Genomic DNA, 14,048 nt, shown 5'->3' with positions numbered 1-14,048 from the left:
TGAATGTTGGATCCTATGTAGACCTAAATCAACCAGACTCACCTTTGGATACTGGTATGTTTCTAAAACATAGATCGTTGAAAGGAACAAGTTTCCAAACCTTTCCGCTACGGTCAAAATCCCCAACACCATGACCGCATGGGCAAGTTAATAACAACCAGCTCTGATGCCCAACATCCAGGCATCCATTTTATTAATATTTTAGAAAAGCCTTACAGGCATATGAATCAATTGATTATGTCTGAAACGCTACCAAACGCAACTCATGAATAGCACACATGGTTTCTGCCAAAAATGTGTGTCAATCACGCTACCGCGGCAACAGCTGTGTAATTACAGCTGGTCCACGTCTAAAACAGCCACAACACCACATTCAAAGAACATCCCAAACTACACATTATATGGACCAGTATGAACTTCATTTTACTTTGATCTTATAAAAAAACATTCTGACTTTACCCTCATCTCCTGCAAAGAAAGTAAATGTATGTACAGTACGTAGGCTGCTTTGAATTAGCATGACACAATTTACACCCCAGGATATTTTTCTTTGAAATATTTTTTTTTTAAATGAAACATCTACAATTACTAACAAATATGCTTAATTATTTAGGCTATTTATTCACAAGTCTTAATGTAAATGAATATAAAATTAGTTTGATGTACATGCAGTCTTTTGAATGCCTATAACAGGCTGGTGTGGGGTAGAGCGTAGCTCAGTGGAAATGGCCCAAGGCAACATTACAGTACTCTTGAAGTGGGGTACTGTAGGTTAGTTAATCTAGGTGAAAATCAAACCAATCATAAAACCAGTCAGTTGATTGTATTAAACACCTCAATAAAATAATCACCATTACTACAGGTGGACATAGCAGTTGTATTTCAAGTAAGATCAACATTTTTAGAATACTTTAGCTATGCTTGATTGGGCTTGCCTGGTGCAATAAAACCAATGGAATAGTTTCAAAAAGTGCAACGCCGCTCATCTGTACACTCCAGACAGACTCAAGCAAACACTAAAAATATTTTGGGAAAAAAACAAATACCACTTGAACCCAGGTCGAAAGTTCCTCAGACTACAATTTCAGGAAACACATTAGTTGTGTTATTTTTGGCAGACAAAGAAAGAAACAGGTGGAAGAAGAGGAAGAAAAAATGAAAAGAAAGCCGTTGAAATAATGGTAGGGGTACTGAGAAACAGCTAAATAATTCATATAACTTTACAATCTGAGGGAAAAGTAGGTCAGAATAAACAAAGAGTAAAACACATCAAAGGAAAAAAAATTGCAACAAAGTCATAACGTAGTAGCTACCATATACCAGGAGTAAGCTCATGCAATGTTCATAAGGCATCAGACAGACAGAGCACGCTCAAATCACCGCTTTGGAATACAGAGGAAGAGGAAGGAGGAAAAACCCATCCCAAACACTTGTAAGAAGGTGAACTGGGGAGGCAACACACACAGCTAACATCATATAGTCATCCCAAATCAATACAAACATGGTTGAACACCCTGCCTTGAGCCTCCCTATACCCCTGCAAATGTGTCATATAGCTGCTGCTCTTGCTGCTTTGCTTTGTCTGCCAACAGGGCCAACCTGAGCATGCCTATCTATACACACTTCAGGGTGTGACTAAGCTACATTGCATACAACTATAATGTCCATTATGTATTGTTTGTTTGTTTTTTCTTTAGTTGTTTTGTGTTCTTCTCGTCTGTCATTGGTCTTTGTTTTCATTGTTTCATGTTATTATAAGTTGTCTCTATACTGTTTGAAATCAAACAATGACTATGAGGTTAAAGTGCAGACTGTCAGCTTTAATTATTTTGGGGTATTTTCATCCATATCGGGTGAACCGTATAGACATTTTGTACATATTCCCCCCATTTTAGGGGACCGAAAGTATTTCACTTATATGTCTATTAAAGTAGTAAAAAGTGTAGCAAAAAATGTTTGGTCCCATATTCATAGCACACAATGATTACATCATGCTTGTGACTCTACAAATGTGTTGGATGCAAATAAAAGCATAATGTTTATAAACACCTGTACATTAATGTGAATGCTACCATAATTATGGATAATCCTGAATGAATCATGAATAATGGTGAGTGAGAAAGTTAGACACACAAATATCATACCTCCAAGATATGCTAACCTCTCCCTATTACAATAACATGGGAGGTTAACTTTTTGGGGGGGTGTATGATGTGATATTTGCACGTCATTGCATGCTGTAGTCATTGCGTGCTATGAACATGGGACCAAATATGGGACTACATACTTAACTTTTTACTACACATATGTGAATTTGTCCCAATAATTTTGGTCCCCTAAAATTGGGTGACTATATACAAAAAGTGCTGTAATTTCTAAACGGTTCACCCAGTATGGATGAAAACACCCTCAAATGAAAGCTGACAGTCTGAACTTTAACCTTACAGTCCTTGTTTGATTTCAAAACCAAACATTTGGAGTATAGAGCCAAAAGAAGAAAGAATCCATCACTGTCCCGATGATTACAGAGGGCATTGTACATATAACAAATACACAAGCATGACAAAGAAATTATAATAATTGAGAGCTTGTTTAGCGTTGTCAAGCTGGTGACATAACAATACCATTCTGTATAGCAGGTTCAACAATGGACTGTTTTCAGAGCACCACTGCCTCCTTGGGTTCCTAACATAATCTACACCCATAGTAGTGACTCCTATTAACAGTCCATCAAATGTCTCTCCTTTATTCTCAGGACTGACCTATGACCTACCCCCGACAACAGACGAGTGTCTAAACGGCATCATTTAAAAAAAACACACACACGGATTGGCTCTTGACATGCTCTAGCTAAGATTCCACTTATACACTCCCTCCTAGAAAGATATTTCAGCAGGCGACCTGCCACACGGTATATTCGAGTCCAGTCTTAAGGCCTGTCTCTCTCTCTCTTCAATAGATAGCTTCACTTACTTCGTACAACAGCCGGTTGGTTTCTAGAGCTGGAGACAGACATGGCTTTAAAACACAATGGAGGAGCTCAGGTGGTGGTCCATTATATCAAACTGGGGGCCCTTGTCTGTCAGGTGAAAATAGGCAAACACAGAAAATTGGAGACCAAGGACCATTCTGAATAGAAATTAAATCATTAAAAACTGTATATTATACCTACAAATCACAGGAGGTTGGTGGCACCTTAATTGGGGAGGACAGGCTCATGGTAATGGCTGGAGTGGAATGGGTGGAATGTTATCAAAAACATCAAACACATGGTTTCCATGTGTCTGATGCCATTCAATTCGCTCCATTCCAGCAATTATTATGAGCCGTCCTCCCCTCAGCAGCCTCCACTGCTACAAATGCTTCATTGACGTACCATGAATGTTATAAAGTAGACAGCACCACCACTACCATGTACAGCAACATCTACTGCTAAGCTAAGGGCTAACATGGACACTCAGCCCTTACTGAAGTGTATTAATGGTGACAGGTACTGAGACAGAAAATGAGGGACTCATTCTTATCTTCCTGCACCTCATCAAGGCCGATAGCTCAATCCCTGTGTGCTGTTGTCTAGGGGCGGAAGGGTGTGTGTGTGTGTGTGTGTCAGATATGAGGAGAGGGGCGAGGTGGGGATCAGGGGAGAGTGGAGTGGACTGCTAGTTCACCTCAGAGAGCTTGGTAAACGAGAAGAGACAGGTGTGCTGGGGAACCTGGGCCGCAGGTGGCCATCCTTCTCACCAACAGCCATTTATCTCAATTTCATCCTGAGCTGCAAACCGCTTACAACTCACACACGCTGTCCGGCCCATACGTTCAGACGCCGTTTAAACTAATCATGGAGGCAGAATGGGGCCTAGCTTCATCAGCATAGAGAAACCCATCTAAACCTAGCTACCTACCGCATAGTATACACAACTTTAAAGGCAGACACACACACACACACACACACACACACACACACACACACACAGTGTTTCTCTTCATCTCAGCTGGAATGTGGCTGCTACTTAGGCTGACTAAGAAGCCATTATGCTAGTGACTACTCTCAATAGCCAGATAGAGAACATGAGGAGCTGTAGGAAGCAAAAGCCAAGGTGTGCTAGTACTCATCTGGAACTTCAGTATCCATGACCTAGAGAAACAGTCTGAACATGTGCTGCAGTTTCTGCTTCCCGTCATGTGGGCCCTACTCAAAATGTGTGTGTAAACCTACAGGAATGTAGTGTGTGTACTGTCCTGGGGTGTAGGACTACAGGAATGTAGTGGCTGTACTGTCCTGGGGTGTAGGACTACAGGAATGTAGTGTCTGTACTGTCCTGGGGTGTAGGACTACAGGAATGTAGTGTCTGTACTGTCCTGGGGTGTAGACCTACAGGAATGTAGTGTCTGTATTGTCCTGGGGTGTAGACCTACAGGAATGTAGTGTGTGTACCTTCCTGGGGTGTAGGACTACAGGAATGTAGTGTGTGTACTGTCCTGGGGTGTAGACCTACAGGAATGTAGTGTGTGTACTGTTCTGGGGTGTAGACCTACAGGAATGTAGTATCTGTACTGTTCTGGGGTGTAGACCTACAGGAATGTAGTGTGTGTACTGTTCTGGGGTGTAGGACTACAGGAATGTAGTGTCTGTACTGTCCTGGAGTGTAGAACTACAGGAATGTAGTGTCTGTACCTTCCTGGGGTGTAGGACTACAGGAATGTAGTGGCTGTACTGTCCTGGGGTGTAGACCTACAGGAATGTAGTGTGTGTACTGTCCTGGGGTGTAGACCTACAGGAATGTAGTGTCTGTACTGTCCTGGGGTGTAGGCCTACAGGAATGTAGTGTGTGTACCTTCCTGGGGTGTAGGACTACAGGAATGTAGTGTCTGTACTGTTCTGGGGTGTAGGCCTACAGGAATGTAGTGTGTGTACTGTCCTGGGGTGTAGGACTACAGGAATGTAGTGGCTGTACTGTCCTGGGGTGTAGGACTACAGGAATGTAGTGTCTGTACTGTCCTGGGGTGTAGGACTACAGGAATGTAGTGTCTGTACTGTCCTGGGGTGTAGACCTACAGGAATGTAGTGTCTGTATTGTCCTGGGGTGTAGACCTACAGGAATGTAGTGTGTGTACCTTCCTGGGGTGTAGGACTACAGGAATGTAGTGTGTGTACTGTCCTGGGGTGTAGACCTACAGGAATGTAGTGTGTGTACTGTTCTGGGGTGTAGACCTACAGGAATGTAGTATCTGTACTGTTCTGGGGTGTAGGCCTACAGGAATGTAGTCTGTGTACTGTCCTGGGGTATAGGACTACAGGAATGTAGTGTGTGTACTGTCCTGGGGTGTAGGACTACAGGAATGTAGTGTGTGTACTGTCCTGGGGTGTAGACCTACAGGAATGTAGTGTCTGTACTGTCCTGGGGTGTAGGACTACAGGAATGTAGTGTGTGTACTGTCCTGGGGTGTAGAACTACAGGAATGTAGTGTCTGTACCTTCCTGGGGTGTAGATCTACAGGAATGTAGTGTCTGTACCTTCCTGGGGTGTAGACCTACAGGAATGTAGTGTCTGTACTGTCCTGGGGTGTAGACCTACAGGAATGTAGTGTCTGTACCTTCCTGGGGTGTAGACCTACAGGAATGTAGTGTCTGTACCTTCCTGGGGTGTAGACCTACCGGAATGTAGTGTCTGTACTGTCCTGGGGTGTAGACCTACAGGAATGTAGTGTCTGTACCTTCCTGGGGTGTAGACCTACAGGAATGTAGTGTCTGTACCTTCCTGGGGTGTAGGACTACAGGAATGTAGTGGCTGTACTGTCCTGGGGTGTAGACCTACAGGAATGTAGTGTCTGTACTGTCCTGGGGTGTAGGACTACAGGAATGTAATGTCTGTACTGTTCTGGGGTGTAGGACTACAGGAATGTAGTGTGTGTACTGTCCTGGGGTGTAGGACTACAGGAATGTAGTGTGTGTACTGTCCTGGGGTGTAGAACTACAGGAATGTAGTGTGTGCACTGTCCTGGGGTGTAGGACTACAGGAATGTAGTGTGTGTACTGTCCTGGGGTGTAGGACTACAGGAATGTAGTGTCTGTACCTTCCTGGGGTGTAGGACTACAGGAATGTAGTGTCTGTACTGTCCTGGGGTGTAGGACTACAGGAATGTAGTGGCTGTACTGTCCTGGGGTGTAGGACTACAGGAATGTAGTGTCTGTACTGTCCTGGGGTGTAGGACTACAGGAATGTAGTGTCTGTACTGTCCTGGGGTGTAGGACTACAGGAATGCAGTGTGTGTACTGTCCTGGGGTGTAGGACTACAGGAATGTAGTGTCTGTACTGTCCTGGGGCGTAGGACTACAGGAATGTAATGTCTGTACTGTCCTGGGGCGTAGGACTACAGGAATGTAATGTCTGTACTGTCCTGGGGTGTAGACCTACAGGAATGTAGTGTCTGTACCTTCCTGGGGTGTAGGACTACAGGAATGTAGTGTGTGTACTGTCCTGGGGTGTAGGACTACAGGAATGTAGTGTGTGTACTGTCCTGGGGTGTAGGACTACAGGAATGTAGTGTCTGTACTGTCCTGGGGTGTAGGACTACAGGAATGTAGTGTATGTACTGTTCTGGGGTGTAGGCCTGTCTGCCTGTTTGTAAGGCAGCACATAAGGGGGTGTAGGCCTGTCTGCCTGTTTGTAAGGCAGCACATAATGGGGTGTAGGCCTGTCTGCCTGTTTGTAAGGCAGCACATAAGGGGGTGTAGGCCTGTCTGCCTGTTTGTAAGGCAGCACATAAGGGGGTGTAGGCCTGTCTGCCTGTTCGTAAGGCAGCACATAAGGGGGTGTAGGCCTGTCTGCCTGTTTGTAAGGCAGCACATAAGGGGGTGTAGGCCTGAGACTAGCCTCATAATACATACAGACTGTGATGAGCTATTAAGAAGTGCTTTTTTCTCAAAGTGTTACATCAATAAATCCCCTTTATTCAGGCCGACAGTAATCCTGCCCTCACCCCTGTGCTGTACATCAGAGGGAGGGAGGGAGAGAGAGCTAGAGGAATTATGCTCCATGTTTATTTCCTAATGTGTAAGCCTAGGTCTTTAACTACAAAGGATCTGAAAGAGGGGAGAACTGAAAAGACTTCTGAAGCTGTAAGACGTAGAGACGTTGTCTCAGAGGAATATGTCAAAACTCAACTTCCCACAATTGCACTGACTAGTCACCCACTATGAAGCCTTTTATCTTCCCCAGTTTGACAACACAGAGCAGGTTGCCCTGTTTTATAAAGGGACAGTCAGTGTTCCCCTGAGAGGTGTATCATTTATCAACGCTCAAAGCCATAAAGCCAGGTCAAATAAGAGTATTACTGTCTACATACTGTATTGTCTTTGGATGGCAAAGGAAGAGAGGGAACCTTAATTTGAACTGTAGTTACCTAGACGAAATATAGCTAACTCCCCTTAGATCAATTAACTCAATATCAGAAATAATATAAAAGCAAAATTACATAAAAAATCTAAATTACATAAAAAGCTCCTGTGTAAAATAAGAAAGTGTCACGCCCTGATCTGTTTCACCTGTCTTTGTGCTTGTCTTCCCCTCCAGGTGTCGCCCATCTTCCCCATTATTCCCCTGTGTATTTATACCTGTGTTTTCTGTTTGTCTGTCGCCAGTTCATCTTGTTTGTTCAAGTCTACCAGCATTTTGTCTCAGCTCCTGTTTTTCCTTAGTCTCTCTTTTCTCGCCTGACCACTGCCTGACCCTGAGCCTGTCTGCCGTCCTGTACCTTTGCTCCACCTCTGGATTACTGACCTCTGCCTGACCCTGAGCCTGTCTGCCGTCCTGTACCTTTGCTCCACCTCTGGATTACTGACCTCTGCCTGACCCTGAGCCTGTCTGCCGTCCTGTACCTTTGCTCCACCTCTGGATTACTGACCTCTGCCTGACCCTGAGCCTGCCTGCCGTCCTGTACCTTTGCTCCACCTCTGGATTACTGACCTCTGCCTGACCCTGAGCCTGTCTGCCGTCCTGTACCTTTGCTCCACCTCTGGATTACTGACCTCTGCCTGACCCTGAGCCTACCTGCCGTCCTGTACCTTGGCCTCTGCTCTGGATTATCGACCCCTGCCTGCCTTGTCCTGTTGTTTGCCTGCCCCTGTGGTTACAATAAACATTGTTACTTCACACAGTCTGCATTTGGGTCTTACCTTGATTCCTGATAGAAAGAACATTACGACAAACTTCCTGGGGGATTGCTAATTATACATGCCATTCTATGCTGTTCAAAATCCACCATAAAATAGCTTATTGACAACATGTCAAAAACTACAGAAGCTAACATAATTTCTTTATAATAATAGTGATACCCAAGTGCATCTAGGCCACAGTTTTGGTTCATTTCCTCTACTCTTCCAGCCAGTAAAGTGGAGTTAAGTTGATTTTTACACAAGCTGGCATCCTTAACCATGTTGTCTCTCTAACCAGACCAGAGAGGGAGGTAGCTGGTAGTAGTAACAGTATGTACAGCATCTGAGCTGTGGCCTGGTCTGCCCCTGACCAGAAGGAAGAAGGGAAGACAGAGAAGGTAAGGGGGGGGGATTACCATGGTGATGAGGTATGTTGTTGCCCTCCTCCAAGGTGGAGTGTCTTGGGCCTAGAGGCTGAACAGGAGCTGGTATTAGCAGGCCTCTCCCAGTAAGGGTCGCTGTGGAGAAACAACGTGAACATCTCTTAAAGCCTATAAGGAGAGAAGAACAGTATGGACCACAGCCATATATACACAGTACATATATGGAAATATGTATATAATGTATGTACTGTATATATACACAGTATAAATGGTTCTGGGGTGAGCCCCGCTTTCCTCTCCCCTCAAAGTCCACAAAGATCATATATTACACATACTGATCTAAAGCAGATAGAACATGCAGTTCTAATTTCAGGTTGTCACATTTTTCACAGTATTCAGTAATGATCTTTTTTCTAAATGATACTGTACTACTAGAGAAAATGTAATGTATGCAAGCATGCAAACATTTCCAACCAACAGTTACATGAAAACATAGTGTGGGATGTGGATGGGTTGATTTAGTCATGTAGAACCATACATTTGAGCCAGTTTGCAACAGCAGGAAAAGAATACTGCAATAACAGGAAATGTCAATTATTATAATAATTAAAAAAAATGTTGGACCCCCTTTTCTTCCCAATTACGATCTTGTCTCATCACTGTAACTCCCCAACGGGCTCGGGAGAGGCGAAGGTCGAGTCATGCGTACTCCAAAACATGACCCACCAAACCGCGCTCCTTAAAACCTGCTCAATTAACCCGGAAGCCAGCCGCAGCAATGTGGAAACACCGTTCAACTGACGACGGTGTCAGCCTGCAGGCGCCTGGTCCCCCACAAGGAGTCACTAGAGTGTGATGAGCCAAGTAAAGCCCCCCTGGCCAAACCCTCCCCTAACGACGCTGGGCCAATTGTGCGTTGCTCTAAGGGACTCCTGGTCGGATTGAACCCCGGGCTGTAGTGACGCCGCAACACTGCGATGCAGTGCCTTAGTCCACTGCGCCACTCGGGAGGCCTAATAATAAAAAAAAATGTATGGGTTGATACATTTTTCGTTAGGGCAAATCAAGTCTGTAATTTCTAAGTGGAAATTACAAACTTTAGAAGCCTTTTTAAAACTTAAATACACTACGAGCTTGTATTTCTTGCTGTGCAGGAATATTCTCACCAACAAAGAGTGATCATTTTTTTACATTTATGTGCTTATTTTGAGCATGACTAAAGTAAGGTACTTGGTGAGTCTAGGACAGGATTCAGGGATAATCAGTTTGCTTGAAACGCATCCAAATAAAATGAGTCATTGATTCATAGATTTTAGATTTTTGATCAAGACAAGAGTAATTTAGAGAGGAATATTTAGGTATTGCAAGGCACAGATTAATTGTACCGGGCTATACGTTCACATTATTACATTGCTGGGTATACATCTGCTTTCTTCCAACTCAGTTGGTGGTTCAACCCTCTCTCTTTCTAACAATTAAAAGCTATTGGACTCCTACTCCCAGTGACGTGCTGTATGCCCTGTGCACCGAATCTGCAGCAAATAGCTTTTATTTGTTAAAAAACCTCCTCACACCATCCTATTAAACAGCAGAAACCTGTACTGAAATGATCTCACTCTGAAGGGGAGAAGCATTTACGGGCTAAGAAAATGGAAGCAGCACTCTCCTGGAGCTTTGCTTGCACTGTACAGCCCTCGCTAGCCAGTTATCTCCCCCAAGACTGATGCCTTTCCCTTTACCACCTTTTGCAAGCCACATGTCATTTAGTACAAATGATTCCCTGTAGGTATGGGGGTATGGGTAATGTCAGCCAGTGCAATATGTTCCACAATATCAGCCCCCCCCCCACCACTGTACACTGAATGAAACTACGCACACAATCACAAGCACACACCCTATCTGGCCTGAATGGTACAAAATGCAGCACAATGGATTTTGTTTCACGGCCACAAAGGTAAATTGCAGACAGCAATGGGAGATCTGGCCCATTTTTCAACGCTGACTATATTACACACTGTACCAGGCATTGTGTTGAATTTATACACTTTTTTCATACGTTGGAGAAAACGAATCCCACCAGCCCCATTCTACTCTATAAACTGCTCCAATGTGGCCTTTAGACGATTCCCTACGAACCAGCCATGTGATTGAAAACATGTCACTTTTACACTGTTTCCTCTCTGTTCCCATTTCGGCACCACAAGCACCTGTGGTTGTTTTCGCAACATGTTTTTAACTTCCGGCATGCAGGTTGAAAATCCACAATTCTCCACATTTCCCATACAGGCTAGACTTAGACAGGTAGTCTTACTCTGCTGCTTCAGGAAAGCTGCTTGTGGATTGGGGCTTGGTGTTTGTCTTGATGTTCCTGGGCTGGACCGGGGGTAGGAAGCCTGGATGGTCAGAAACAGAGCTATCCTGGCACCAGAGGGTTTTTCTGCAGTGAGATATACCACTATGGTGATGCTCATTGGGTGGATAGACAGATATAGAGATCACTGGGAGGATTGTTATCCAGCCATGATGACTCTTTGTCCAAACAGCAGCCTGATCCTCATCCTGCACAGCTCCACATGCCTCTGTTTCTCTGTGTGAATGAGGTCTGCAGGTGGCGGATGGTGGGGCTTCCTCTCTTCTCCTCTCCCCCTCTTCTCCCCTTGTCACTTCCTCTACCCCCTCCCCTGTCTTCTCTCCTCCCCCTCCTCTCCTCTTCTTTCATCTCCCATCCTCTCTCCCTTCCCTTCCTCTCCTTCCCCTATTTCTCTCTGTCTCCAGCCCCCTGAATGTGTTAACAGGCACATCTCTGCTCTGCTCACCCTCTGAGGTAAAAGGGGCTCAAATCAAGGGGCTGAGTCACAATCGTTCAGCGCCGTACAAACAAACAAAATAAAAAAAATAGCAAACAAGGTCTGCATCCTCAGCCTTGAACAGAGACATAAAGCACAGAACAACCAGACCACCTGCGGAGGACCACTTTCCTCAAACCTGTCATTAATTGACAAGACAGGAGCACAACAGTGTTTTCCTGGGTGAAAAAAAATAACAACCCAGCACTTATAGAGAGGATACATAGGCTACAGAGACCCATCTGCCAGACATTAATAAAGAAGCACAGAGACCAATGCTGCCAGACATGAATAGAGGAGCACAGAGACCCATGCTGCCAGACATGAATAGAGGAGCACAGAGACCCATGCTGCCAGACATGAATAGAGGAGCACAGAGACCCATGCTGCCAGACATGAATAGAGGAGCACAGAGACCCATTCTGCCAGACATGAATAGAGGAGCACAGAGACCCATTCTGCCAGACATGAATAGAGGCACACAGAGACCAATTCTGCCAGACATGAATAGAGGAGCACAGAGACCCATGCTGCCAGACATGAATAGAGGAGCACAGAGACCCATTCTGCCAGACATGAATAGAGGAGCACAGAGACCCATTCTGCCAGACATGAATAGAGGAGCACAGAGACCCATGCTGCCAGGCATGAATAGAGGAGCACAGAGACCCATGCTGCCAGACATGAATAGAGGAGCACAGAGACCCATGCTGCCAGACATGAATAGAGGAGCACAGAGCCCATGCAGGCAGAGTAGAGTAGAGGAATATTGGGCTCTCTGGTGATGATGAAAAGATATTTGCTGGAACCTGGCAGTGGTAAGTGGCTGATGAATAAGAGTAGTCAGACCCCGTGAGGAGCAGTCACCCACTGCTAAACCACATCACCCCAGAGGAAGCCCCAGCCCTCCCCTGCCTGCTTGACATGTTTATTAGGACTTTATATTGACTCCAGGATTTGGTGTTCAGGGCTGGCCAGTTGATTTAAAAGGCTTTTTATTGATGTAATCTGGAGGACTGAGGTGAGTGACATTTACAGGTAAATTCTTCCTCCATACCGCCAGGCCATTACAATAATAATGGTTTTCCTGGGTCCTTCCACTGGTTAACTGACCAAACCTCTGTAGTACCTGCATGGTGCATGGTGCTGGGAAGAGATCAATCTTATGTAGGATGGCCATCGACTGTGACCATGTGGGTAACCCTTCATTTGGTTGGAGGGGAGTTAACATCCTTCCCTAACAGCTTTCCTAATGGGGAGACAGCTTGATGATTGTAGCACAACTGAAACGCCACACATACTGTAAACCTTCTCATGTAATGCACGTGTCAAACTCAAGGCACACGAACCCATTTTGAGTAAAAAATAAATAAATAAAATATGATTTGAATTATATTTTTTTCTGGGAAAAAACAACATTGAAATGACTAAAATCAAATGGAAACTGTGTAGAAATGATATTGAACCTACATTTATAGTTCTACTATTTACTCTGGTTGCTAATAATCGCCAAGACAAAAGCTGGACAGTCAGAGAGCATCAAAAATCCCCATAAACGATGGATAGAAGACCCCTTTTTGCACTAACTTTTTGGACTCATCACAGGCTGCTGCTACTGTTTATTATTTGTCACTTTATTCCTAGTTATATGTACATATTTACCTCAATTATCTCGTACCCTTGCACATCAACTCTTGCGTACCCCTTGTATATACACTGCTCAAAAAAATAAAGGGAACACTTAAACAACACAATGTAACTCCAAGTCAATCACACTTCTGTGAAATCAAACTGTCCTCTTAGGAAGCAACACTGATTGACAATACATTTCACAGGCTGTTGTGCAAATGGAATAGACAACAGGTGGAAATTATAGGCAATTAGCAAGACACCCCCAATAAAGGAGTGGTTCTGCAGGTGGTGACCACAGACCACTTCTCAGTTCCTATGCTTCCTGGCTGATGTTTTGGTCACTTTTGAATGCTGGCGGTGCTTTCACTCTAGTGGTAGCATGAGACGGAGTCTACAACCCACACAATTGGCTCAGGTAGTGCAGCTCATCCAGGATGGCACATCAATGCGAGCTGTGGCAAGAAGGTTTGCTGTGTCTGTCAGCATAGTGTCCAGAGCATGGAGGCGCTACCAGGAGACAGGCCAGTACATCAGGAGACGTGGAGGAGGCCGTAGGAGGGCAACAACCCAGCAGCAGGACCGCTACCTCCGCCTTTATGCAAGGAGGAGCAGGAGAAGCACTGCCAGAGCCCTGCAAAATGACCTCCAGCAGGCCACAAATGTGCATGTGTCTGCTCAAACGGTCAGAAACAGACTCCATGAGGGTGGTATGAGGGCCCGACATCCACAGGTGGGGGTTGTGCTTACAGCCCAACACCGTGCAGGACGTTTGGCATTTGCCAGAGAACACCAAGATTGGCAAATTCTCCACTGGCGCCCTGTGCTCTTCACAGATGAAAGCAGGTTCACACTGAGCACGTGACAGACGTGACAGAGTCTGGAGACGCCGTGGAGAACGTTCTGCTGCCTGCAACATCCTCCAGCATGACCGGTTTGGCGGTGGGTCAGTCATGGTGTGGGGTGGCATTTCTTTGGGGGGCCGCACAGCCCTCCATGTGCTCGCCAGAGGTAGCCGGACTGCCATTAGGTACC

The 14,048-nt window shown here is 45.1% G+C and overlaps 1 protein-coding gene across 2 annotated transcripts in view; it reads right to left on the bottom strand.

Moving 5' to 3' along the window:
• LOC106611225 (neuronal PAS domain-containing protein 3) overlaps positions 1 to 14,048 on the bottom strand; it is a 478,408-nt gene that overhangs the window by 306,213 nt on the left and 158,147 nt on the right. For both annotated transcript variants that reach the window (XM_014211204.2, XM_014211210.2), the window contains one exon: positions 8,572 to 8,673. In XM_014211204.2, coding sequence (XP_014066679.2) covers positions 8,572 to 8,673 — 102 coding nt within the window. The remainder of the gene's footprint in view (positions 1 to 8,571; positions 8,674 to 14,048) is intronic.

This window comes from Salmo salar, chromosome ssa09, assembly GCF_905237065.1.
Source record: "Salmo salar chromosome ssa09, Ssal_v3.1, whole genome shotgun sequence".
Taxonomy (NCBI): domain Eukaryota; kingdom Metazoa; phylum Chordata; class Actinopteri; order Salmoniformes; family Salmonidae; genus Salmo; species Salmo salar.
The sequence above is the reverse complement of the archived record's forward strand: the minus strand, read 5'-3'. Positions and strand labels throughout refer to the sequence as shown.